At 43.2% G+C, this 24,131-nt stretch overlaps 2 protein-coding genes across 3 annotated transcripts; both read right to left on the bottom strand.

Moving 5' to 3' along the window:
• Positions 1–799: 799 nt before the first annotated feature.
• On the bottom strand, positions 800–7,434 carry LOC105355073 (uncharacterized). 2 transcript variants are annotated; one of them, XM_011480890.4, is made up of 6 exons: positions 7,282–7,434; positions 6,891–7,211; positions 5,768–5,878; positions 5,652–5,690; positions 4,846–4,985; positions 800–1,161 (listed from the first exon to the last, which is right to left on the bottom strand). In XM_011480890.4, the coding sequence occupies exons 1-6, from the start codon at positions 7,316–7,318 to the stop codon at positions 946–948; spliced, it is 864 nt and encodes a 287-aa protein (XP_011479192.1). In that variant the 5' UTR covers positions 7,319–7,434; the 3' UTR covers positions 800–945. The 2 variants fall into 2 exon arrangements, with proteins under 2 accessions (XP_011479192.1, XP_020562023.1); XM_020706364.3 differs by lacking the exon at positions 4,846–4,985 and having other exon boundaries at positions 995–1,161.
• A 9,245-nt stretch (positions 7,435–16,679) lies between these two features.
• Positions 16,680–24,128, bottom strand: LOC144994097 (uncharacterized). The gene is made up of 5 exons (XM_078950568.1): positions 23,916–24,128; positions 21,763–21,924; positions 17,189–17,284; positions 17,084–17,115; positions 16,680–17,004 (listed from the first exon to the last, which is right to left on the bottom strand). Exons 1-5 carry the CDS (start codon positions 23,977–23,979, stop codon positions 16,855–16,857), a joined length of 504 nt encoding a protein of 167 aa, XP_078806694.1. The 5' UTR covers positions 23,980–24,128; the 3' UTR covers positions 16,680–16,854.
• Between the last annotated feature and the right edge of the window lie 3 nt (positions 24,129–24,131).

The raw sequence follows: 24,131 nt of genomic DNA on the forward strand, positions 1-24,131 counted from the left end.
AAGAAATAGGTTAAAAAAATTGTGCTGATTTTTTTTCTAAATGATGGATTGTTTATCTATGTTCTCATAAATTGCAGCTGTTTTCTTGCATTACCTTCTGTCTTTATGTCAAATACTGACACCAACTAAACCACAGGCAGACAAACATACATTTATGGAAAATAAAGACACGTCATCAAATGAATGAATGACATTATTAGCATGAGCTGAGTCATCTAAATGCACAATGATCCTGGTGTTGTGCAATCTAGCTCTCCGCGTGCGCGTTTCACCTCGCAGCCTGAGCCCACTAGCCCTCCCCTCCCTTCCCCTTCTCACACATGCGTGTGACAGGAGCAGCTACAGGGACGGCAGGTCACAGTTTCAGGCTGTTACAAACTGTGTGATAGAACAGATGATAGGTAACCAATAGTGGCACAGATTTTTTTCCAAGCTCTGAGCTGCTGTCACCACCGCGCCCCGTTAAATTTGTGCCCTGGGCAATTGCCCGTATTACCTGTGCCTATAACCACTACTACTGCACACACCCCCTGGCATCACACCCCACTATTTGAGAAGCACTGCATTAACCAAAGGTTACCAACAAAGTTGTCCATGTGTGTATTTTATATCGCCAATGGTTCTGACAGACGCTCTATCAAGTTGAACCCCTAAACTCCACACATCTATACACCAATTTCTGATACGATTTCAATCGACACACATGCAAACACCCAATCCTCTGATTTTACAACCCATCCATCTAAAATAGGAGTTAACACCCAGACCTGTTTAATACTTACAGAAGACCCCAAACCAAGATTTTTTTCTCCCACATAATCAGTCAAAGATTGGTCACATCAGTGATTACAAAAGGCGGACACGTTTCTTTTTGTGTCTCTACATCTTTGTGGTTTTCAAGTCGTTCTTGGTAACAAAAAAGTTTTGGTTTTTTTCAGATTTTTCTCAAGGCAAAACATTTAAATAGATTTCAGAGGTATTTTTGTGATTCTTTTGGTAACCTGCTAATCTAAAACCTGCAGTGTCTCTCACATTTGGGAGGTTTTCATAAATACGAAGCTCTTGACTTCCTGACATTTGACCTTGACCACTGACACAGTTAATCTGAAACACCGTCTTGATCCTCTTTTCCATCTTCTCACAATCCATCTCGCTTTGAATCTGCAAAAAAAGAAGGCAGCATTTAGCATGAGTTTTATAAACTACAAATTAAAACATACAAAGATCCTAGTTATGTACATTTCATAGGAAACATGGGAAGAAAATGAAATTGTTTTCTTGAAATAAATCTGTCAGAAGTCCGAGCTCTGTCTCCCCCTCTGGTCACCAGCAGGAACCGTCTCCAGAGTAATGTATGGACTTCATCTCCCAGCAACTACAGTGTGCACTTCCTGGATGCCACACACCTGACTCTTATTCACTCAACCAATCACAGTCTACTTAAGCTTTGCACTGAGCCTCACTCAGTGCGAAGTGTTGTTTGTGCCCCTCTGCCTTCATTAACAAGTGTTTTATTTGGATGTGATCTTTAGTTTTCCAACCCTGTCTCTGACTGTGTTTGCCTGCCGCCTGGCGGCTAGTGATGATAGATGAGACTTCCTGAAGCGTTTCAGCACATTGCCCAAACTGTATGGAGACTGTGTCCATACTGTGTCACTTAATGCTGACTCCTGCTGGACCAATAACGTCATTGCAGGCAACCAATGTCTTTGTAGTTCCTCATTCCCATGCCCCAGCATTGAGGAGGTGCTTTAAGTTTGACAGTTCTGCTGAACAAATGTGACATTAAACCTCATAAACATAAAATGATTCATTTCAAATAAAGGTTCGTTTGAAATGAAATTTGTATTTTGTTAGATCAAGCAGAAACCGAGAAGAACAGGAGAAACAAAACGTCAAAAACACGATTAAAACAGTTAAATATTTCCACGAACCTCATTAAAACACCACATTCAACACCTCAAGTAAAGATTCAGTAAAATAAAACGTATGACCCCCTGGACCCCCCACAAAACCTTAGTGTATAAAATTGACAAATTACAAAAGATTTTATTCAACATTTAGTTTGATTAACGTTGTCGTTACAGGGAGGACGGCCTTTTTCATACATGAGCTACTTTAAAAGCACTTTAGACTGGGAAGCTGGTTGATGGTAGATTTTAATCAATAGGTTTCAGAAGTGCTGAGGCTGATCTTTACATCGCCTCTGAACGCTGCATGCTGGCAGGACAAGCGTGCATTCCTCTTCCTGCTTTCATTTCTTTCTTTATATCTAGGTTAAATGAACGGAGCTCCTAAAGTGACAGAAGTTAAAAATAATCTAGAGCTGGTTTCTGGTGTGCACATGAACATTGCGAGGCGTGTGCATGAGAAACAAACACATGCGAGGCCCACCGGTTGATCAAAGAAGGGGTCTACCCTGCGCTCAAACAGAACACGAGGGTTTAGAACTGGTTTTAGGCAACGATTCCAGACAAGCAAAGCTGCTACGTAAAATGAAGCTCAGCAATCTCATGTAACTGTGATGGGGCGTGCTTTTATTGTCTTGATTTCTTCCCGCCTGCATTTGAAGGCTGCTGACGTCACGGCGCCGCCACAAGTGATGTCCAGATTCAGCGACTGTCAAATGCGGCCAACGATTACGGCCTTCTTTTTCCCCATTTCAAGGATTGGTCTGGTGTATCCTTCTGTGCTGTCCATTTCCCAAGATGCACTGCGGCCCGACCCGGAGATTGTCTGACCCGGAGTTGGAGATAATTACACATTTTTGTAATTACACCTCCAAGATTAAAAATTGGATCAAATAAGCCAGGAAAATGTTGAGCTCCATGCCTGGTTCACTACCCCTCTCTGTTCAGGACTCACGGTTGCTAGGCGACGGGACAATCACTGGAATGATCTGAAGGCTAAACTCATCCATATTCACAGCCGTTAGCATCCGACCTACCCGTGATGGACCCGGCCAACGTTGCGCGAGTAGGCGCAAAGCAGCAAAATGATCATTTTAAAAACGTACCACTAACGGCTCCGCCTTTTTGCCTGGACTTTTTAAGATCCTGAGCGGCCTCGGATCCCTCAGGTCAAAGTCAGGAACGGAAAACAGAAGTTTGAAATGTGTGCATAAAAACCTCTGGTGGTGTGATGCTTGATGTGTTTTTGTTTGGGATTTATGGACAAAAATGTTTGCATTGTGGATACTTATACTACCTTCTTTAAGCCCCAAAATACTTGACAGTCAGCAGTCCCATTCATGCAGACACATTCACACAGTTGGTGTTTCTCAGCCTCTCTTCAGCCAAGGTGCACATTTTTCTCTGACAAAAATTAACAGCAACATAAAAAAAGCTGTAATTAAAAGAGAAAACTGTGTAGTCTGTATTAATGATGCAGCAGTCACTCCGTTTTTACCAACAGCTGCGGAACAAAAAACCTTGAAGCTGCGTCTTTTCTTCTTAAAAGTAAAAGTTTTCAATAAAAATTGTCAACTAATGGCTGTGTGTGTGTGTGTGTGTGTGTGGGGGGGTCCACATTTTAAAGTAGTTGATTTTCCCTCCAGTTTATCAAAACATAGATAACAGAATAACTGAGATCATAACTGAACACGCTGAGGGTTTATTAACTTTTCTTCTGACCGATTTAAAAGATATTCCTTTGGAAAAACTGTTTTCTTTATTTTTGTGAAAAATAATCATTTAAATGTAGTTTTAGTCAAATGTGTCTGTTGACTGATAGAGTTTGTGTTATCATCAGCTCACACTTGCTGTTATCACCCTAAGATTATCGTGTCACAGTTTCAGGTTCTTTGTTTTTGGTTCTATTTCAGTTCTGTTTCCTGTTTTCAGTTCTGTTTCCTGTTTTATTTTGAAAGGTTTCCTAGTTGTGTTAGCTTGTCTTGTGCGTTCTGTCCTTGCCTTCCTCATGTGCTGCTCCATGACATTCCAGTTCCCTGTTGGTATTTTTGCCCTCTCCAGTTTGTCAGTTTGGTTTTTCCTGCTCTGCAGTGGGTTTTGGTTTTATCAAGTGTTAAAGACTTTGTTGCCTTGGAACCTCCTGCCTCCTCCTCTCTGCGCCTGGGTACTCCCTCAACCCCCCCATCGTGACAGATTGCGTCTCAGTTCTGTCTTCCATTGAACAGACACTGACGTACAAAGTGCTGATGATACAAAATCTGAATATACCGGGAAGTGAGAACTCCTGCGACAGACCGACTCTCCTAACAAAAATTCTCATTTCCTGTTTTTCAAAACCCTGAAATTGGCCACTCAGCCTCTATGCTGTTTCTTTTATCTTGTTATTTTATTTAAATTGAACTTCATTTGATTTTTCAAAAGTGACTGCAGCCTAAAGGAGAGTTTGTCCTTCGATCCTCAGTATGAAGGAGGAAGAGGACTCGGACCGAAGACTAGAATCTCTGGCTGTTAGGGATTCCTTTGTGCTTCTATGCAGACTATCGAGGAGAAATAAACCATCATCATCAAGAAGACTTACACACTGTTCGAGCAGACTGATGCATTTGTTGTGCTCCATGACAGTTACAGAAGCACATTCAGAGATGCTGTTGCATTTACTCCATAAATCATGGGAGACTCGCATCACTGAGCTTCGGGATTTTCAGGGGTGTCAAATTATCGCATTACCCACGTTTGATCAATTACAAACAAATTGGTGCTTTTTTTAATCGTGTTAATATAATTTTTCAATATTGTTGTCTTCAGTACAAAGGCTGAAAAGAAGTGAAGAAAAGAATAATCCGCGTGCAACGGAATATGTTGGCTGACAAACACATGCAAATGAATGCAACAAGTGGGTTGCATGCAGAAAAAAGATTATCAGACTTCGATCTACCTCCTGTGTGCTGGCGTCTCTGTTAGTGGAGCAGATATTCAGTTGAGGTTTTGAAATGTCTTTCAGGTTCCAGCAGCATGCAGCTAGTATCAACAGAACGAGCACTGCAAAGGTTCCCGATGTAGCATATAATACTGTTCCTGAAAAGACAACAAGATAGGGTGGACCTAAGTATTTGATGCTAATTGTTTAGTCTTAAAAAGAACTTGACTAAAGAGTCTGTCCATGTTGGAGAGTTTGGAGTCTGGTCAGGTGATCAGTTCTAGCAGGTGTCTTCAGGTCAGTTGACTGGTTGATAAGGAGAGTCGAACTGGTCTGTGTGAACCAGAACTCTGGATGGTTACTAGGGGATCAAATACTTATTTAATAATAATAATTGATACTTTGTTTATCCCACAATGGCATTTGACCCATCCCCTGGGGGAGGGGTGAGCTGCAGCTGAGCCACACTCGGGATGCAGTAGCGTTAAGGGTCTTGCCAAAGGACCCTCACTAAGTGATGTTAATTGCTTGCCATTGATGTGGTAATTGGCCCCAGTGCCTTTGCTCATTCCCCTCCGGGAATCGAACCCTGGATTCCTGCATTTTAGCCTCTCACCTTACCAACCGAGCTACCCAGCCAGTTATTATTTCTGTCAATGAAATGAAAATAATTGTGTATCAATTCTTCAAAGTGGATTTTGTGATTTTCTATCTCACTGTTCAATGAACCAAATATCAGGATGGAAGACTGTCAGTTTTCTTTTGAAGTGTAGATTTCAAAAGTATAATTATCATACTACATTCATGATCAAATGTGAGCTTACCCCAGTTCACTTTCTCTTCATTTTCTGGTGGAATTGTGGCTGTAAGGAAACATGGATTAATTCTTTTAATGAAACAGATCGATCAGAGTATAAACGTTGATTTCTGTTGATCCCACCTGTGGAGGAGTTTGTTGGCTCCATGGTGGAGTTCGTGAATAATGGTGCTGAGCTGGAAACAGGCTGGGGTGGGAATGTTGAAGAAACATGTGACGCAGGTGTGGTCAGAGCTGTAGAGACGCAAAGAAATGTTCAAAGTTCCATTGCTTCACGAAACACTTGTTCATACAAACTATGACAAGTCTGTCAAAATCTTGGTACAATATTCCCATTTTCCACGTCTGAAAAGTCGGCCTTTCACGATCCTTCATGATACACGTGTATCTGCACACAGCCAGCTCAGTGGCCTTGTGGTAGAGCGTCTGCCCTGTGACTGAAAAGTCATGAGATCAAATCTGGCCAAGTCATACAAACCCTTTTGTTGTCTTGCGGGTTAAAACTGACCCACTGATGTGTTTATTTGTCCAAAAAAATACCTTAAACTGTACTTAACTTGTACTTTTAATTTCATAACTTTTCCTAAAAGGACTCAATTTGTACACCACTAGTGTACAAAAATCGTCGTATGGATCGTTTATGACCCGTGGCTTGTAAAAGCATTGGAAAACCAGAAAAATGTCAAAAGCTTCACACAAACACTCTCTAATTCACACACAAACACAAACTAACACACAAACACTTTTATACTCTTACACAATTACAGTCATACAAAAAAACTTTTAAACTCTTATAAGAATAAACCATTGACAAAGAAATTCCAGTGTCGGCTGTTTTTCACTTTGAATATAATTAAGTCAGTAGTAATTACTTCACCTTTAAAAAAATAGCAATAACAGACCTTTAGTGTGTAAAAAAACTGTTGGTTTTTGTATTGTGTAACAAAAAAAGACCAAAAAAACGAATTGCCTTGAGTTGAATTCATAGGTAACAGGTTGTTTCAACATCCACAAAACAGTTTAGATTTAAAATTAAATTAAGCTGCTTTATTTGAGGGTTTTGGCAGGGTGGGTAAGTTTTGACCCATAGAAAAAACAGAATGTTGAGATGACAGAAGGGTGAAGCTCTGCTTATGCACATGAAAACATGTTGACATTTTTGGGTTTATGAAGCTGTTTTTTAAAGCACGAACATTGCAAAGTTCCATTAAACCTTGAAGCTAAGATGAAATTATGATCCACGCACCTTTCTGAACACGTATGTCCACTGAGGTGTATGTGACAAAGCCGAGTCTTTCCACCGCACAGTAGTATAGATGTGTGTCTGACAGCTGGAGCGGATTGAAAGTCACACTGAAGACTCCGTCCCCAAAGTCCTTCAGAGAAAGTCGTCCTTTCACTGTCCTTCCACCAGGTACAACTGTAGCCAAGATGTCTTCGTCCTTATTGCATGGATCTTTGCAGAAGTACTTTTTCCTCGAACTTGCCAGTTTATGAGAGCAGAGGAACGAGGTCTGTTCCCCTTCAAATCCTTCTATATTGATCTCATAACTCTCTGTGACGGCAGCTTCACAGACAAATCACAGAATCAATGGTTCATAATTACCCAGATATGTTGAATTTAGAAAAGAACTTACCGTATAAAAGACAGAAATACATAGAAATGGGCCTCATTGTTGCCAAAGTGGGCAAGCCGGTACAGCAATGCCAGTATTTGGTCTGTCATTTACCGAAGCAGTGGCAGAAATTTCCTATGAGGGTCACTGTGTATCTGTTTGTGAAAATGAATTACACACAAAACAACCACTTCCTCCTTCCTGTGGTTTCAGCCATTTAAAAGACAGAAAGGGGGTGGTGGGCGTCAGCAACTAAGAGCAGAAAACAGTAGCAGCTCTACATGCCCACAGTTCAGCTCACAGAGCATTTTATGTACATTTGATTTTTTTCTTTTGCCCTTTGAAATACTTTAACTATCCTGCAGCTTACTGAATAAAAATGAACATTTTTTTTTTTTTTACATTATATCATGTTTAGGTTAAACTTATTCAAGGTTGAAAGACAAAAGTTCATGCAGGAATGCAAAACTTGATAAAGTTTCTATTTTTACCTACTCAGCTGCAGGGAACTGTCCTGTCTCCTGATCTGTTCACACTGTAAACGTCTGACTTCTGCCACAACACCGCGGCAGTCGTTTTCAGACGGTACAACCTTTGTGGCGTCCTTCGAGGGGGAGAGGATTGGGGAGTATAGGCGGCTGGTGGAGGACTTTGTGGGTCTGGAGCAGGAAGAATCAGCTGCAGCTGAAGGTCCAGAAGACCAAAGAAATGGTCCTGGAGCTCCAACACCACGGCCCCACGCACACTGAGGGAGACGTGTGGAGATGGTACAGTCCTATAGGTGACCAACAAGCTGGACTGGACCACCACTACAGACCACCTTTACAAGAGGAGCCAGTCCTTATTTAACATCTCCTCCAAACTGCTGCTCAATTAATCAGTCACTCCAGTTTTGATTCTCACATGCTCAAATTCCATTGCAATGCAACCATGAAATGCTTTCATCAATCAATTTAAATTAAAATAACTAACCTAATAAATAAACAAATACATACATAATTAGCTGTGGGGTGCACTGTTGAGCAAAGAAGCTCCTCCCCATCGTCTCTGTGTGGGAGGGGTCACGTCTTCCTGAAGGCGGCTGGTAGAACAGACTCAGTCCTGTCCCTAATGATTCAGAGACCTCCACTGCAGGTACCAAAACTGTTCAGCCTGCAATAAGTGTTCGTTTGTGACACCTATCACTATTTGATTGGCGGTCCTTTTGTTCGGATGACGTGTCAGATGGTGATTGGTCCGGATAAATTACCGTACAGCAGTAGAAGAAGAAATGATGAGTTCTGTTGAAAACAAAGCTCCAACATAGAGCGAGATGATTTTCTAAACGTGCTATTATTATAGTTAATGATTATTATTTAGTGCTTGTTTGCTAATAGTTTTTAAATCCGTGCGGTCAGTGCTTTATTTAGGCAGAACGGACCTGGAAGAAGGGTTAGGGTTAGGCTAATCCGTGCTAACAACATTTATCCGTGGATGAACTGGAATAACATCAGCCTTTATATGGTCTGGACCCGACTGGAAACACAGATTCAGATGATTGTTTGGACGGTTTCTCAGGACTCTGCCTCCGCCCGTCCCAACGCCACTCCTCTGCTTGGAGATACAAACCTCCCGGGAGACTCGGTTGTCCTGAGTCCAGCTGCTTTGCTCAGAGACGTGTTCGCTGGTGTGGAGCAGCGGGTTCTTTCCAACAGCCACAGATCTTTTTACAAAGGGGGTTGTGGTCAAATCTCTCTAAACATTACAAAGAATAATGTCAGACACATGTCATGGTTTGGGTTTCTTTGTATTGGTTTTAGCTTTCCGTTTTGGTTTCTGTCATGTTTGAGTTCTGTTTCCTGTTTTATTTTGAAAGGTTTCCTGTTTTGTCATGCTTTTGAGTTTTACTTCCCTAGTCCCAATCTCTCCCGATCATGTTCACCTGTGTCTTGTCAGTGCTGTTTGTATTTAAGTCTTGTCTCTGCCTCCCTCTTGTGCTGGGGCCTGTTTCAGAAAGGAGGTTAAGTGTAAACTCTGAGTGCATTAACCCTGAAATCAGGGAAACTCTGGGTTTTCCGTTTCAGAATGGGAGGTTTGTTAAACCAGAGTAAATAGAGTAAGTCAAACCCGTTTCTGAAAGAGAGGTAACTTATACTCGGAGTCAGTATCCATGGTTACTTATGCTGTGAACCTAACCTGGTCGGGAGCAGGTTTTATTCCCTAAACTCAAAGTTTATGCCGGTCTCCTCCCCTTTTTAAAGACGAAGCGGTATTTTTCGCTTTAACCTTCATTGCCCAAATGTCCGTCACACAGAGACGGTCTAAGTGACAAGAATGGCTTGTTCTTTTTTGGAGGGCCCAATAGACGAGGAGGCTGCATTAATTTGTAGAGAATTACATTTACGAGGATTTTGAGAAGACTCGATTTTTTTTTCACTTTTAGCTGCTGCCATGTTCTTTTAATTCCTGCAGGATTGCATCTACATGAAAATGAAATCAGGGACATTGAATTAGATTAATGTAACAATTACTTTTTGGAAACACAATTTTCTAGCACTGCTTACTTTCTTAATCCCATATAAACCTATACCACTTGATCAATACAAGGGTAGTGTTGCAGTGTGTGTGTGCTGAGCGGGGTGCGAGCCACGAGAGACAAGGGGAGGGGCGAGTGCAGGTGCAGATGGGGGGGGGGGGGTGAGCACGGAGCGGAGGTGTGTGCGTGGGATATATTGTGTGTTCAGAGGACGGAGCACTTAGTTAAATAAAAAGAAGGTGTCATTCCCAGAATAACTGTTTTGGAGTCATTCTTATTCCGCTCTGGAGGTTGAGGGTTTCGAACGGGAAGTGAACCCCGAAGGAGAATTCCCTGAAGGAAATCTCCCCTGCGCTTTTGACCACGGTCGGAAAGACGAGAGAAAAGTAAGGAGAAGTCTTCGCGCAGCGAAAGGTTCAACAGTAGACAAAAGTTCACTTTGAAAAACACAATTGAATGTATTAATATTAAACTGACCAAAGTTGGCAAGAGGGGAGTGTTAACAAGAAAGTCCTTTAAACATTACCGACGTTAAATGCATTTTCCCCCAGATTGGTTCTGTACACTATGCAGCATTTCATGCATTTACACCAGGAAGAACACTTCAAAAGTACTCCTAAATATCCCCATTTTTTTATTTCACACCGTACGCTATTTAAAAAATTATTACAGTCAATATTTTATGACAATGATTTAAATGCAAACTTAGGCATTAACTTGAGCAGCTATGTTTTCCCACGCTAACTGTCTGTTTTGCAGATGCAGCGGTGTTGCTTTTCTTCTGGAATATATGCTCATATTCACTGTAACTCTGCAGCAGCACGTCAAGTTCAGCTGGCGAAAAATACGCAGACCTCTTTTTTTCACGGTTGCCATGGTGACTCGTGATATCTGCGCTCCATTGATAATGGCTTCTTATAGTCGCGGTGCTCACGCTCACCTCCGAATCAGTCCACTCAGAGTTGATTGATCTTACTCGGATCAGCTTCTCTGAAACAGAAAACTCAGAGTTGTTAATTTCCCGATTGACCAACTCGGAGTTCAAGTTCAACCTCAGAGTTGGTTGAACCTCCTTTCTGAAACAGGCCCCAGGTCCATTAATAATAATAATAATAATAATAATAATAACTTTATTTGTATAGCACCTTTCCAGATAAAAATCACAAAGTGCTTCACAGTACAACACGATAAAACAACAGTAAAACACAGTAAAAACACATGTTAAAAAGAAATTAAGAAAAAGCTATTTTAAAAAGATATGTTTTTAGCTGCTTTTTAAAAGAAAACACTGAGTCCACAGATCTGAGGCTGAGAGGAAGAGAGTTCCAGAGGGATGGGGCCACCGTGGCAAAGGCTCTGTCTCCTTTAGTCTTTAAACGGGTTCTCTTAACAGCCAGCAGACCCTGGTCACATGACCTCAGTGACCTGCTGGGAGTGTATGGCTGCACCAGGTCTTTTATGTAGACTGGTGCTTGGTCATTAAGAGCTCTGTATGTTAAGACCAGGATTTTAAAATGCACTCTGTAGTGGATGGGGAGCCAGTGCAGCTGCATTAACAACGGGGTGATGTGTGAGAACTTGGATGAATTGGTTAAAAGCCTAGCAGCAGCGTTCTGGACAATCTGGAGCCGTTCTAGAGATTTTTTACTTAAACATGTGAAGATGGAGTTGCAATAGTCAAGACGGGAGGATATAAAACTGTGAATGAGCATCTCCATCTCAGAACGGGACACAACTGGACTCAATTTTGCAATGTTTTTTAGATGATAAAAACAAGAGCGAACGAGTGACCCGACATGGGAGTCCAGGGATAAAACCGGGTCTAAAGTTACACCTAGGTTCCTGACAGAGGGCTCGATAAAAGAAGCAAGTGAGCCGAGCTCATGGATTATCTTGGGGAGACAACTGTCAGGAGCACAAACTAGGACCTCAGTTTTGGCTTCATTGAGTTGGAGAAAGTTGTGATTCATCCAGCTCTTAACTGAATCCAGACACTTTTGTAAAGTCTGTATTTTAAAAACATCCTGGGGTTTAAAAGACACATAAAGCTGAATATCGTCAGCATAAAAGTGATAAGAAATGTCATTAAAAGAACTTAAAATATGCTGTAAAGGCAGCAGATATAAAATAAACAATAAAGGTCCCAAAACTGAGCCTTGGGGCACACCAGAAGTGAGAGGAGCAGAGGAAGACTTAAACTTGGAGAAGACAACAGAGAAAGATCTGCCAGTCAAATATGATGAAAACCAGTTTAAGGCTCATCCGGAGACCCCAACCCAGTTTTTCAGCCTGTCCAAGAGGGTGTAATGGTCCACAGTGTCAAAGGCTGCGGTCAGGTCTAATAACAGTAACACAGAGCATTTTCCTGCATCACCCTGCATCAGGATGTCATTAGTGACTCTGAGAAGGGCTGTTTCAGTGGAGTGAGCTCTGCGAAAACCTGACTGAAAATGATCAAGTATCCCATGACTGTCGAGAGCAGCTGTAAGTTGTTTGGCAACAACCTTTTCTAAAATTTTAGACATGAAAGGAAGGTTAGAAATGGGTCTAAAACTGCTCAAGAGGGAGGGGTCAAGCCCAGGTTTTTTAAGGAGAGGAAGTACAACAGCTTCCTTAAAGTGCTCAGGGACTTGACCAGACAGCAGAGACGAGTTCATTATTGACAGGACACAGGGACCAATGGACTGGAAGACATCTTTGAGCAGAGAAGTTGGCAATGTGTCGAGGGAGCAAGAGGATGACTTCATTGTGCCAACTAATCTGACTAGCTCAGGGAGGGAAACAGGCGAGAAAGTGTCTAAAATCACAGGACGAGGCGGACCAGGAAAAGAACCAGAGCCAGGACCAGCTGTGTGACACAGAGAGCTTCTCACAGATCTGACCTTTTCAATAAAAAATGATAAAAACTTTTCACAGTCATCATTGGAATGGATGGGAACGGCAGGTGGACTGGGCATAACAATATCACTAATAGTGTTGAACAGCACTTTAGGATTACCTCTGCTTTTGGAAATGAGATTAGTGAAATATGCAGCCCTCGCATCTCTAACAGCATTGTTAAAAGAAACTAAAAGATCCTTAAGATGAAGGAGATGAACATCTAGGTGAGTTCTTTTCCATAAACGTTCAACTTTTCTGCATAATTGTTTCAGACGGCGAATACTATTGTTAATCCAAGGGGAAACCTTAGTGACAGGAGCCAGTCTAGTTTTAACAGGACAGACTTCATCCAAGATGGAAAGACAATAACGGTTAAAGTTACATAATAAAGTATTTGTCATGATTTGAACTTGTTGTCTTGTTTTTGGTCCTTGTTCTGTCTTGTTTCTGTTTCCTGTTTTATTTTGAAAGTATCCTGTCTTGTCTGTTTTCTTGGGTTTTACTTCCTTTGGTCCCCATCTGCCCTGATCGTGTTCACCTGTGTCTTGTCTGCCCTGTCTGTATATAAGTCTTGTCTCTGCCTTCCTCCTGTGTTGGTCCATTATTCCTGTTCTGGTGTTCATGCCATGTCATGCCCTGTTCCTCGTTCCTTGTCCCTCGCCACGCCACAGTGAGTTTTCGTTTGGTTTTTGTCATCCTGCTCTGCAGCGCTTTTGTTTGTGTTTGTAATTAAACCCCTTGCCCCGGAACTTTGTGCCTCCTGCCTCTGCATTCTGGGTCCTACCGGCTCTCGAGCCACCCCTCCACCGTGACAGTATTAACATCAGTACACGGAGAAAGGACCAGGTTAAAAGCATTAGAAAAGACCTCAGCTGTGGAGGAGTTAAGGATGCGAGAGCTGACTTCTCTGCGTACAGGCGAAAGTGATACAGAAAAAGATAAGTTAAAAAAAATGCAATGATGGTCAGAAATAAAAATGTCCTCAGAAAAAATAAAATCAATATGCACACCCAAGCTAAAAACAAGATCGAGTGTGCCACCTTTAACATGTGTGGGCCCAGACACATGCTGAGTAAAGTTAAAAGAGTCCATTAGGCTGATAAAACCACTGGCAAATAGATCAGAGTCATCATTAATATGCATGTTAAAATCACCAACTATGATCAGGTTAGACAGCTTCATAGTGGAAGAAAGAAAGTCGCTGAACTCCTGTAAAAACACACCATTTGATCCAGGTGGACGGTAGACAACGGCACAGTGAAGAGGGTACTTATTCCCGACTTTGATCACCTGGAGCTCGAATGAAGAAAATTGAACAGCGCTCACCGAGCGGCATAGGAGGCGATTCCGAAAGACCGCGGCGACTCCCCCTCCACGACCCGATGGCCGAGGCCGTCCGATGAAGGAGTAACCGGCCGGGCAGAGTTCAATGAAGGACGAATGGTCGGAATTCCGCTGCCAAGTTTCAGTCAGAAACATAAGATCCATGTTCCTGGAGTCGATAAGATCGTTTAGCAGAAACGATTTGTTAGCCACGGATCGGGCGTTGAGGAGCGCCATGCTCAGAGGGGAGGGAGCCCGGCGCAAGTTGTCAGCGACCCGCGTCAGGGGCCACAGGAGCTGAGGGTTAGAACCCAGGCAGTCCGAGAATCCGGAAACCACAGGGAGAGGCGACCATGTCGAAGAAGAGCTTGGATGAACGGTCCTCAGGTAGCACGGCCTCAGAAATCCAGACCCTGCGTGTCCAAGCAGGGACTCGGGAAAAGCATCTGGGTCGGTGGAAGTCGACAGATGACAGCTGACCAGGAACGCTCGTCGCCGTCTACAAGACACTCCTCGCTTCCATCGCAGCCTGATCTTTACCTGGACGCCAGCTCTTTTCCCTCTCCTCCTCCACCGAGATCCGCGTGGCACCGGTAGGCCCTCAGTCAGGACACCGGCTGGAGGCGCCAGATGCAGGGAACGAAGAACGCCGGCGCAGGAAGAAGAGGTATCTTTGCCGATCAGCGAAAGTCCAATAGACAGCAGTGTAAGGCGGTCGTAAACAAAAGCAGCTAAAACGTCGTTTGCAAAAAACAAAATAATAAGCACAGAAAGAAACAGAACTGTAAATTTCTGTGAGAGTGTCCTGCCGGCAGCGGCTAAGCCAAACACAGGCGCCATCTTGCCAGTCAAAACTAAGAAACCAATCCCAAGAGCATCACATCATAACATCTCTTCCCTGACCGTCTTCATGCCATGTGTTCATGCTAAGCCCACAGTGAGTTTAATTTTGTTTCCCTGCTTAGCAGCGCCTTTTGTTTGTGAATAAACCCCTTGCCCTGGAACCGTGTGCCTCCCGTCTCTGCATTTTGGGTCCTTCATGCTCCCCAGCCCTCCCTACCTGACAGAATGGACCAGACATATTTCTTCCTGGACCAGGTCATACTGGGAGTTTGACATGCTCCAGTTTTGCACTTCTGCTATGGAGGGCCATCTTGGTGGAGCCATCTTGCCATGAGGGGGAGGTCGTCGTCGTCGTCGCCGCCGCCATCCCTTTCCTGTTCCGGTGGTGGTAACGGACGCACCACAGCCTGTTTCAGTGGTGGTCCTGGATGCACCCCAGCCCGTTCCTGTTCAGGTGGTGGTTCCGGATTCACCACAACCATTTTCCAGTGGTGGTCCTGGATGCACCCCGAACTGTCCTTGCTCCCAGGAGGGTGCCGGACGCACCCCATCCCGTCCCAGCTCCCAGGAGGGTCCCCGATGCATCATAGCACGACCCTGACTATACTGTGCCAATCCTGGGCTCCATGCCTGCTCCTTCAGTGGACTCCATGCCCGACCATGACTCCATGCCTGACCCGCTGGCGGACTCCATGCCTGACCCGCCAGCCGACTGCTGGCAGAACCCAGACTTAGCCACGCTTGCCCCATACTTTATGCCAGACCCGCCTCGTCTGCCACGCCGGATCGCGCGGCCGTCCTCCGGACCGGCCACACCAGACAACACGGCCGTCCTCTGGACTCATTTTCTTGGCCTCACTGGTGTGCCCAGCCCAGCCTCCCTGTACTCTGTTGCCTTTCAAAGTTAGTCTCACAGGCCCCCTTCTGCTTGGTTGACTTTTGGAACCTCAATCTTTCCTGATCTTGTTCACCTGTGTCTTGTCAGTGCTGTTTGTATTCAAGTCTTGTCTCTGCCTTCTTCTTGTGCTGGTCCATTAACATTTCTTCCCTGACTCCCTTCCCATGTGTTCATGCTAAGCCCACAGTAAGTTTAGTTTTGTGTTCCTGCTCTGCAGCGCTTTTTATTTGTGAATAAACCCCTTGCCCTGGAACCGTGTGCCTTCCGTCTCTGCATTTTGGGTCCTTCATGCTCCCCAGCCCTCCCTACCTGACAACACACTTATGAGGGAAAAGAACTTTAGGTTACAAAAGGAAACGTGAAATGGGTAGAGCTCGAGATCTCCACTCTACGTAGTTTGTCCCCGTGGGGACTCTGCGCATGTCCCCACACTCCAGGCAGCCACCCAGAAGTCCACCTCCTGCTTGCTGGGAGGCCGAGAGGGAAGGGGCTAAAGGGTGTGTGGCAACCCCCCAATTACCCTCATAAGTTGTTGCTTGAACAGTTTGGGGACAGTTTCCTGACTGCCCCCTGCCCCTAGCCCCCCAAGCAGTGGGCCCAAAGTCTCCCAATTTGCAGGCAGGGCTGTCCCCCCCCCCCAAAAAAGAAAAAAATCCAACCCACCCCACAAAAAGACAGAGCAGCCGAGATAGAGCCGGCCCCAGGGGCGAGCCACGACCTCTGCCCGCAGGTGCCGCCCCAGTGGGAGCTCTGGTCTGGCACCGGTGGGACAGAGGCATCTGACCAATCAGGACTCCCCATGACGTAGCAGGCGGGGCCTCTCCGCCCTTTGGGTGTAGAGAAGGACCTGGCTCTGCCGGCCGTCACCCGCCGTGACTGCAGGGGTCCAGAGCTCTGTATTGTTTTTCAAGTTTTTGATATTCCAGTGTACAGGTGAAGACACAATGCAAGTACACACAGTTACACACAAAACGTATTGTATGAGATACAAATCAAGAATAACACACACACACACACAGATCCAGTAAGTCTACTTTCTCTCCAGACTTCCTCAGCTTCCTGCTGATTATTGATCACACAGGCTGATCTTAGAACAGCGGTCCTTCATTGAACTATGAAGACACAAAGTTCCGGCTCAGTCCAGGGCTTTAGGATCCAGTCCCTCATAGACAGTGGCGTACTGGTGGCTGTCCTCCCCCCTGGACTCAGGAGGACCCTCCTGTATAGACTGCAGCCCCACAGTAGCAGGTATGGAATCCTCTGCAGTGTCTTCACAGTGAGAACCCTGTAAGGTATTTATTATCATTAAAATTCCCTTCTACAGAAAAAGAAAACTGAGAGTCAGACATTCAGGAGACACTCACCTCATCAGTGTTTCCTGTCAATCTGCTGTGATCTGAAACAAACACCAGAAAGCTTTCAGCTGAGGTTTTTTGTCACAGTTTGGTGTTAGAAGTTTGTCTCCGTACCGGCATTAGTCTGCCAGTGTTTGTAGAATATAAGAGGAATCACGGCACACACAACCAACGCCAGACTTGCAGAGACGAGGATGACCACGGTGGTTTCTGCAACGACAGGAACCAGCAGCCGTTAAATAACAGAGAGGCTTCTCCTTTTGGTTTTTCATTTAAAATTAAATTTAGCTGAAACGTTTTACAGAATAGTGAACTTTTTTTCACGTTCTTAAGTTTGAGAGCTTTGTGCTTTACATTTATATTATTTAACAATTCAGTTTAACAACAATTCACTTCATATCATGGTTTGTAGTGGATGATGCGATCCCATTTTGGTTAAATTTAAACGTTCCGATCGGATCCGATTGACCGACCTAAAAAGGATCCAGATCACCTTTAGCCAAAACTTCAACCAGCGTGACTCAGAGATAAATAACCTGGGTAACAGGGGCGGGGCTACAGGGGGGCATGGAGGGGCAGCTTTACTGACAAAGTTTTAAAAAAATCATCAAGAGAAGCTTCCCGGAGCATCACAAAAATAACAAAAGGAACATTTAGAAATGAAAGAATTTGTAAAGGCCTTCCCTGCTGCTGTTTTGCCACGCTTCCAAATTCTTCTGCCCCCTTCCATATATAAGGTTCTAGCTCCGCCCCTGTAGGCTACTGAACAGTGAAGTTTTCCAGATTCTTGGATTTCTTCCAGATCATCAAGTTAATGAAATCTGTGTCCAAACCAACAAGTAAACTAGAATGAATGTCAAATCCATTCACATGTTAGTTTCCTAAAGTTCACCGCTGTTGTTTTTCCACATCCAGAGAATCCAAAGGGAACATTCTTAGAATTAGTGCTGTCATGTGATTCATATTCTTGAGTGTTTATTTAATCATGAGCTGTAATAAATTAATTAAATTAATTTATTAATCCTGCTTGTCTTTAATTGGCGACAGTAGAGTAGTGTTTTCCACAACAAGAGGTGTGCATTATCAGAAATTAATGAACGTTTTGGAAGAAAACCGTTCAGGTTCTGATATGCTACAGTTCATAGCAGTTTCACTAATTAGCTGCGTGTCAAAAAAATCCTCACTGAAAAAAGGTTTTTGTGCTTGGAGGAGGTGGTTTTAGAGGCGTATCGAAATGGACATATTTCGCAAAACTGCAACAGAAACACTTCTTATGAGTTAAATGTGTATGGTTCCAGTGTTAAGTCCTCAGCTTTGACGCTCCTGCAGCTCCTCTTATGAATCCAACCATCTGCAAAAATCCTTCATTCCAAAAGTAAAAGAGAAAAATCTTTATTTCCTTTTCTTCACATTGAAAAATGAACAGTAATCCAAAGTCGACTTAAGTAAATAACCAAATTATAAAGAAAATATCCAAAGTGACAAGAAGAACTTAGCGAGGTCAAAAACTGTTGGTTGGACTTCAGTCCAACATTGAGCCTGACATCAGTCTGCAGTGTGACAAAAACCCGCTAGCCCCCCCTACTGGCTGTAAACACACACTTAACCCTTGTGCTATCCTAGGCACGTTAACATTGGTAAGTGGGTCATCTAGACCCACTAGACAGTGCTCTGAAACTTTTTTTTTCAATGATTTGTGATCTTCACTGGTGTCCATGGATTACATGAAATCTTTCCACCTTTATCCACCTTTGTCATGGTAGGGAGAACACGTCAATGGAGGGGGGGGGTTCATCTAGGATAGCACAAGGGTTAAGAAAATGAATGCAAAATGGTCATCTCTGGCATTTACCCTTGTGCTGACTTGTGGGGTCCAGATGACCCCACTCTCAATGTTAATGTGCCTCCTTGGCACTTTAACGTTGGGAGTTGGGTCATCTGGACCCACTAGACAGTGCTCTGAACCTTTTTTCTTCAATGATTTGTGATCTTCACTGGTGTCCATGGATTACATGAAATCTTTCCACCTTCTTTTTTTTTTTTTAGTTCTCTTTATTGAGTTTTTTACATATTTTACAAATAAACAACACCAACAGCTTGCAAGAACAGTTTGTGGAAAGAAAAAATAAATAAAATAAAAATAAAAAAAATTTAACTTTTTTTTTTACAAAGTCATTAATAAAGGTGGACCAAACATTGAAAAATTTCTCTTCCCGTCCTTGCAGGGTGTACCTAATTTTTTCTAAATTTAGAAAAAATAAAATGTCTCTAATCCACTGGATGTGTGTGGATTAGAGACAAAAGTATTATTAGTTTAAAAGTATTATTCGGCGTGCAAGTAAGCATGTGAACTGAATTAACCTACACTCAGATTTCTTTTTAAAAGTTTGGGGGTCAGTGATTCCCAGAATACCGATGAGGGGGTCCAACTTGACTGTCTGGTTTAAAATTTTTGACAGTGTCAGAGAAACATCAGACCAAAGGTTTGACAGCTTAGAGCAACCCCAAAACATGTGTGACAAAGATGCTGGAGCCTGTCTACAGCGTATACACAGAGGGTCAACGTCAGGGAATATTTTACTCAGCCTGAGCCTAGTCCAGTGGAGCCTGTGTATTATCTTAAACTGAATCAAACCATGCCTGGCACAGATTGAGGTTGTGTGTGTGGAGCCTAAAGCTAGATCCCATTGCTCTTCTGAAATATTTATTCCGAGCTCTTCCTGCCAGGCCTCCCTCAAGTGCTGCAAAGTGCTGTGGCCATTGAGGTGGCTCAGTTTGTTGTACAAATGTGAGATTCCGCCTCTAATCTCAGGGTCTTTCAAAAATAATGAATCGGTAACAGATTCCTCTGGGAGTTGTGGGTAATTTGGAGAGTTGTGTCTAACAAAGTCTCATACTTGCAAAAATTTAAAAAAGTGAGTGTTAGGCAAGTTATATTTGTCTTTCAACAGTTCAAGTGATGGAAACAAACCATCAATATAGAGATCTTTGAAGACACGTTGTCCACGATCATACCAGTCAGCAAAATGATCATTTTTCATTGATGGAGAAAACAAATGGTTTTTAACAATAGGGCCTGACAATGGATTTGTCTGCAGGCCAAAATGACGCACAACCTGTTTCCATATTCTGACTGTGTGGGATACAACCAAATCCTTAATGTATTTTAGTGATATTGTAGTTATGTTTGCAAAAACAAATGCCTTAGGGGAATCTTTCCACCTTTATCCACCTTTGTCATGGTAGGGAGAACACGTCAATGTAAGGGTGGGGTCATCTGGACCCCATAGGACAGCACAAGGGCTAAGGCTTCTACAAAATCAGTCATGTGACCAACAACCAGATGGCGATGCCCTTCTTGGTAGGAACTGGCGGCCTTGGGCGCTGCACGGCGGGCGCCACCAGTGGTCCCACAGCGTCACACAGATCATCAGAAGCTGAGCGTGTCATGAGGAATTGTTGGATCCACAGCTCCTCTGGAAAACCACCATTTCCCATTATGTCATCATCTGTAGCCCCTCCCACGTGTAAGGAGCTCGCCGCTCCACGCCCTGAAGAAGACGCCGACGTCTCCTTTGATAGATGATGAAGAGCGCTGGGCCTTGGCAGAAATGTGAATGTATCTGCTGTCAATCAAAGTGTTGGTCACATCCGTCGCCGTTTTTCTGAATGACTTATCGTGTGATTTGGTTTGTGTTTGTTCACATAATTAGGATTTAATGGAAACTGTGAAACTGTGAGATTGTGTTTTTGACATTTCTAGAATTTCAATAAAGTTTTGTGCATTAGTGTGATAGAAACGCAGCAAGTGAGGTATAAACCTGACGAGCCTGACTGACTCCTTGGCGGCCATTTTACGTCTCATCTACCTCTCAGCAGTCTAAGCAAAGATGCCCAGACTTCCCTCTCCCCGGCCACTTCCTCCAGCTCTTTTGGGGGGACACCGAGGCGTTTCCAGGCCAGCCGAAAGACATAGTCTCTCCGGCGTGTCCTGGGTCTTCCCTGGGGCCTCCCCCCAGTGGGACATGCCCGGAACACCTCCCCAGAGAGGCGTCTAGAATAAAGGAGCCACCTCCACTGGCTCCTCTGGATGTGAAGGAGTAGCGGCTCTACTTTGAGGTTCTCACCGACTCTATAAGCAAGCGCCCAGCCATCCCATGGGGGAAGCTCCTTTTGGCCGCTTGTATAACAGGTACTGGTTATAGATACAATGAGATGACTGTGACTAAAATAAAATAACACGCTTATTTGTCTGTAATTAATGAATCGCAATTAACATGATAATTTGACACACCTTATTCTAGCACACTGGATGGTCACATGACTTTGCTAAATTCAAAGTCTGTCCACACATTGGACTGGAATGAGGGACTCATCCATTTTAATGACATCACATGTGCACTGTGATTGGTCGAGTTTATGTTATAGTAAAATAAACCTACCATGTCTCAATCCAATTGATATTTTCCAATGTCTTTTATCGATTTATATCATTTTGAACGGATTTTAATGGTTTGGGCCGATTCGATTGACAACTTGCCTCAGACAGATTGGTCTGGTTGGATCGTAGAAACTGACTCATCAATGAAGTCGATCAATCGTTACACCCCCTCGTTTTAAAACGTTAATGTTTCAGGAGAGAAGCTTTCCTCCTAAAGCTACTGCAGGAGCTCATGTGAAATAAATACCCGTCAGGTTGATCACTTCTTGTTGTTTCCTCGTCTCCTCTGATGGGAATGTTGCTGTTGAAGGTTCAGGCTGGTACGGACCGGCACTATGGGCTGGCGTGACCTCATCAGAGTCATAAGTGGCATTGTTGAATGGAGGAGTTCCAGCAGAAACCGTGAACGCTTTTAGGAAACAGAAGGAAAAATGAGCCCATGAGAACATTTACGGATAGAGTGGACACATCCTACGGTACGGATAAAAGCAATAAAGTGTTGAGTCCCTTCTGAGTGCCCTAACGTCTTGAACAGTCTTTCTTTTTGAAGTAAGTAATAAAAAATCATTTAAGTCTTAGTTCCAACTTTCCTTACAAGTAGATACAGGTGGACTGTACAAGGAGCTGTTAGTGTTGTTCACGTGATACGTGTGCGCTCCTCCCTGCAACCTGCCTTTTAGGAAGAAGGAAATTAGCCAATCAGAGAGTATAGTCTGTGTCGACATCCTACTGACACTTCACGTGCACATCCCGTGCGTCCAGCATTTGTGCGGTCAGTACTCGCACCTTACCAACGACTAGAGTGTGGCGTAAGGACGCCGTACGACAGCATCACCCATCCGTCATAGGTACGTGTGACTTCGTAGTCTAACAGGATACACGTACCACACACACAACAATGGTAATTCCATTTTCATGGCGTCCCTTAAAGTTGTTCACAAGCCTTGAGGAAACTAAAAGACACACCTGAGCTCTCCCTATGATGCTGCCGCTCCACGGACGCGGACGGCCCATAAAACCTGCAGAACCCGTACGGGTCAACCCCTGTTTGGGTGGGTGTGGCTAAAGTCACCTACATTTTAAACAGCAGTTCTATATACAGTACAGACCAAAAGTTTGGACACAGCTTCTGATTCAAAGAGTTTTCTTTATTTTCATGACTATGAAAATTGTAGATTCAAACTGAAGGAATCAAAACTATAAATTAACAAATGTGGAATTATATACATATAAAAAAGTGTGAAAGAGAATGCCAAGAGTGAGCAAAGCACACTTTGAACATTTTTCTGTATCCTGACATCCAGTAGACAAACATATTGGAAGAGGGGGAGGTGCTACAAAAGCAAAAAACATGGAGGGCTCTGACCTCATCTGCTCATGAAAAAAAACTATAAGATCCGTCTCATAGACATGATGCGTTTAGTTTATGTGCTCGACACCACATCGCCAGTCTGTTCTGTTCTTCCTACTTACTTTATTCACAAACATTAGAGAGAAAAATGTTGGAAAAGTATTAAATATTGAACAGAATAAACTGTTTATTTTGTCTATGAGTCGATACCGACGACAACATCGGCACACAGCAGTGATGTCTGTGGTTGACCTGCTGGATGCTCACATTGTGGGTGTGGTCAACTGTGAGGTTTTTCAAGATACATTTTTAATGAATTTTGATATAATTTTTTGGTTTTCTGTAATATTTTTTTAAATAAGTCTCTTTATTTGCTATTTTCAGTAGAAGTGTATTGTATACACTTAAAAAAATCTTCATTCAAATTTTTTATGTGATTGTCATTCTATTTTTAAACAAAAATGAAAATTACAGAAAATTTTTGAAAGAAAATCACAGTTTTTTTTAAATCTAATTTTATAGGACCACAACAGTTGTAGTCCTAAGGCGATGAGCTGAGGACGCGTCTACAACTAGCATTACTGGAACACGCTGGTTCCTCCAAAAGAAAATATAATGATATTAGGAATTTCAGTGGAGTTTGTTTAAACCAAACTGTAATGAGTTCTTGTGATGTTTGTGATTATTAATGGTGAATTAATGAGAAACTGCTGCTGTTTGTCTGGGCTGTTTTTCTGTACTTTATTGACGCTCCCTGCCTGCCTGTGCAGCTTCACATCAAGACAAATTCCTGCAGGAACTTGTTTCCTGCATCACCACAGACACAAATAAACACTTCATTTCACATAAACTACGCGTCTAAGGCACAGACATGTTGTGTTGTTTTTTTAACACAAATAAATTAAAATGAAGATCGCCTGGTTTTTTTTAATAGACAGCAATACACTTCTATACAAGTGAATCTATGAACAACTTAAATATGTCCATAAAATCCTTTACTATTAAGGCTTCGTATGCCAAAATCTTTAGAATACAAATACAAAACTCACCTGAAAAGCACAACATTGTAACGACGACGACAAACTTCATTGTTGTCCTGGTTAAAAAACACATTTTTCCAAGATGTTGCACCACACTTATTATCTGAGATTGAACCGTGAAGCCAAAGTCTTTTCAGGGTAGCAGCAATATAAATCTGTTTTTTGTTTAGCGAGACTAGAGACCCTGTTCTGCCTGAAGTTTCTTTCAGAGGTGATGTCCTCCTC

This window comes from Oryzias latipes, chromosome 1 (assembly GCF_053564925.1).
Source record: "Oryzias latipes strain Hd-rR chromosome 1, Olatipes_Hd-rR_3.1".
In the NCBI taxonomy this organism is placed as follows: Eukaryota; Metazoa; Chordata; class Actinopteri; order Beloniformes; family Adrianichthyidae; genus Oryzias; species Oryzias latipes.

Bases quoted from the DNA above. Each gene is read 5' to 3' on its own strand.
- LOC105355073 (XM_011480890.4), bottom strand. From the start codon at position 7,318: ATGAGGCCCATTTCTATGTATTTCTGTCTTTTATACG. The intron at 4,986-5,651 runs GTAAGCTCACAT...TTGTCTTTTCAG, and splicing joins TGAAGAGAAAGTGAACTGGG to GAACAGTATTATATGCTACA. The intron at 1,162-4,845 runs GTAGATCGAAGT...CTTTTTTTGCAG, and splicing joins GAGACGCCAGCACACAGGAG to ATTCAAAGCGAGATGGATTG.
- LOC144994097 (XM_078950568.1), bottom strand. From the start codon at position 23,979: ATGTGTTTTTTAACCAGGACAACAATGAAGTTTGTCGTCGTCGTTACA. The intron at 21,925-23,915 runs GTGAGTTTTGTA...GTTTCCTAAAAG, and splicing joins TACAATGTTGTGCTTTTCAG to CGTTCACGGTTTCTGCTGGA. The intron at 17,005-17,083 runs GTGAGTGTCTCC...AATACCTTACAG, and splicing joins TGACAGGAAACACTGATGAG to GGTTCTCACTGTGAAGACAC.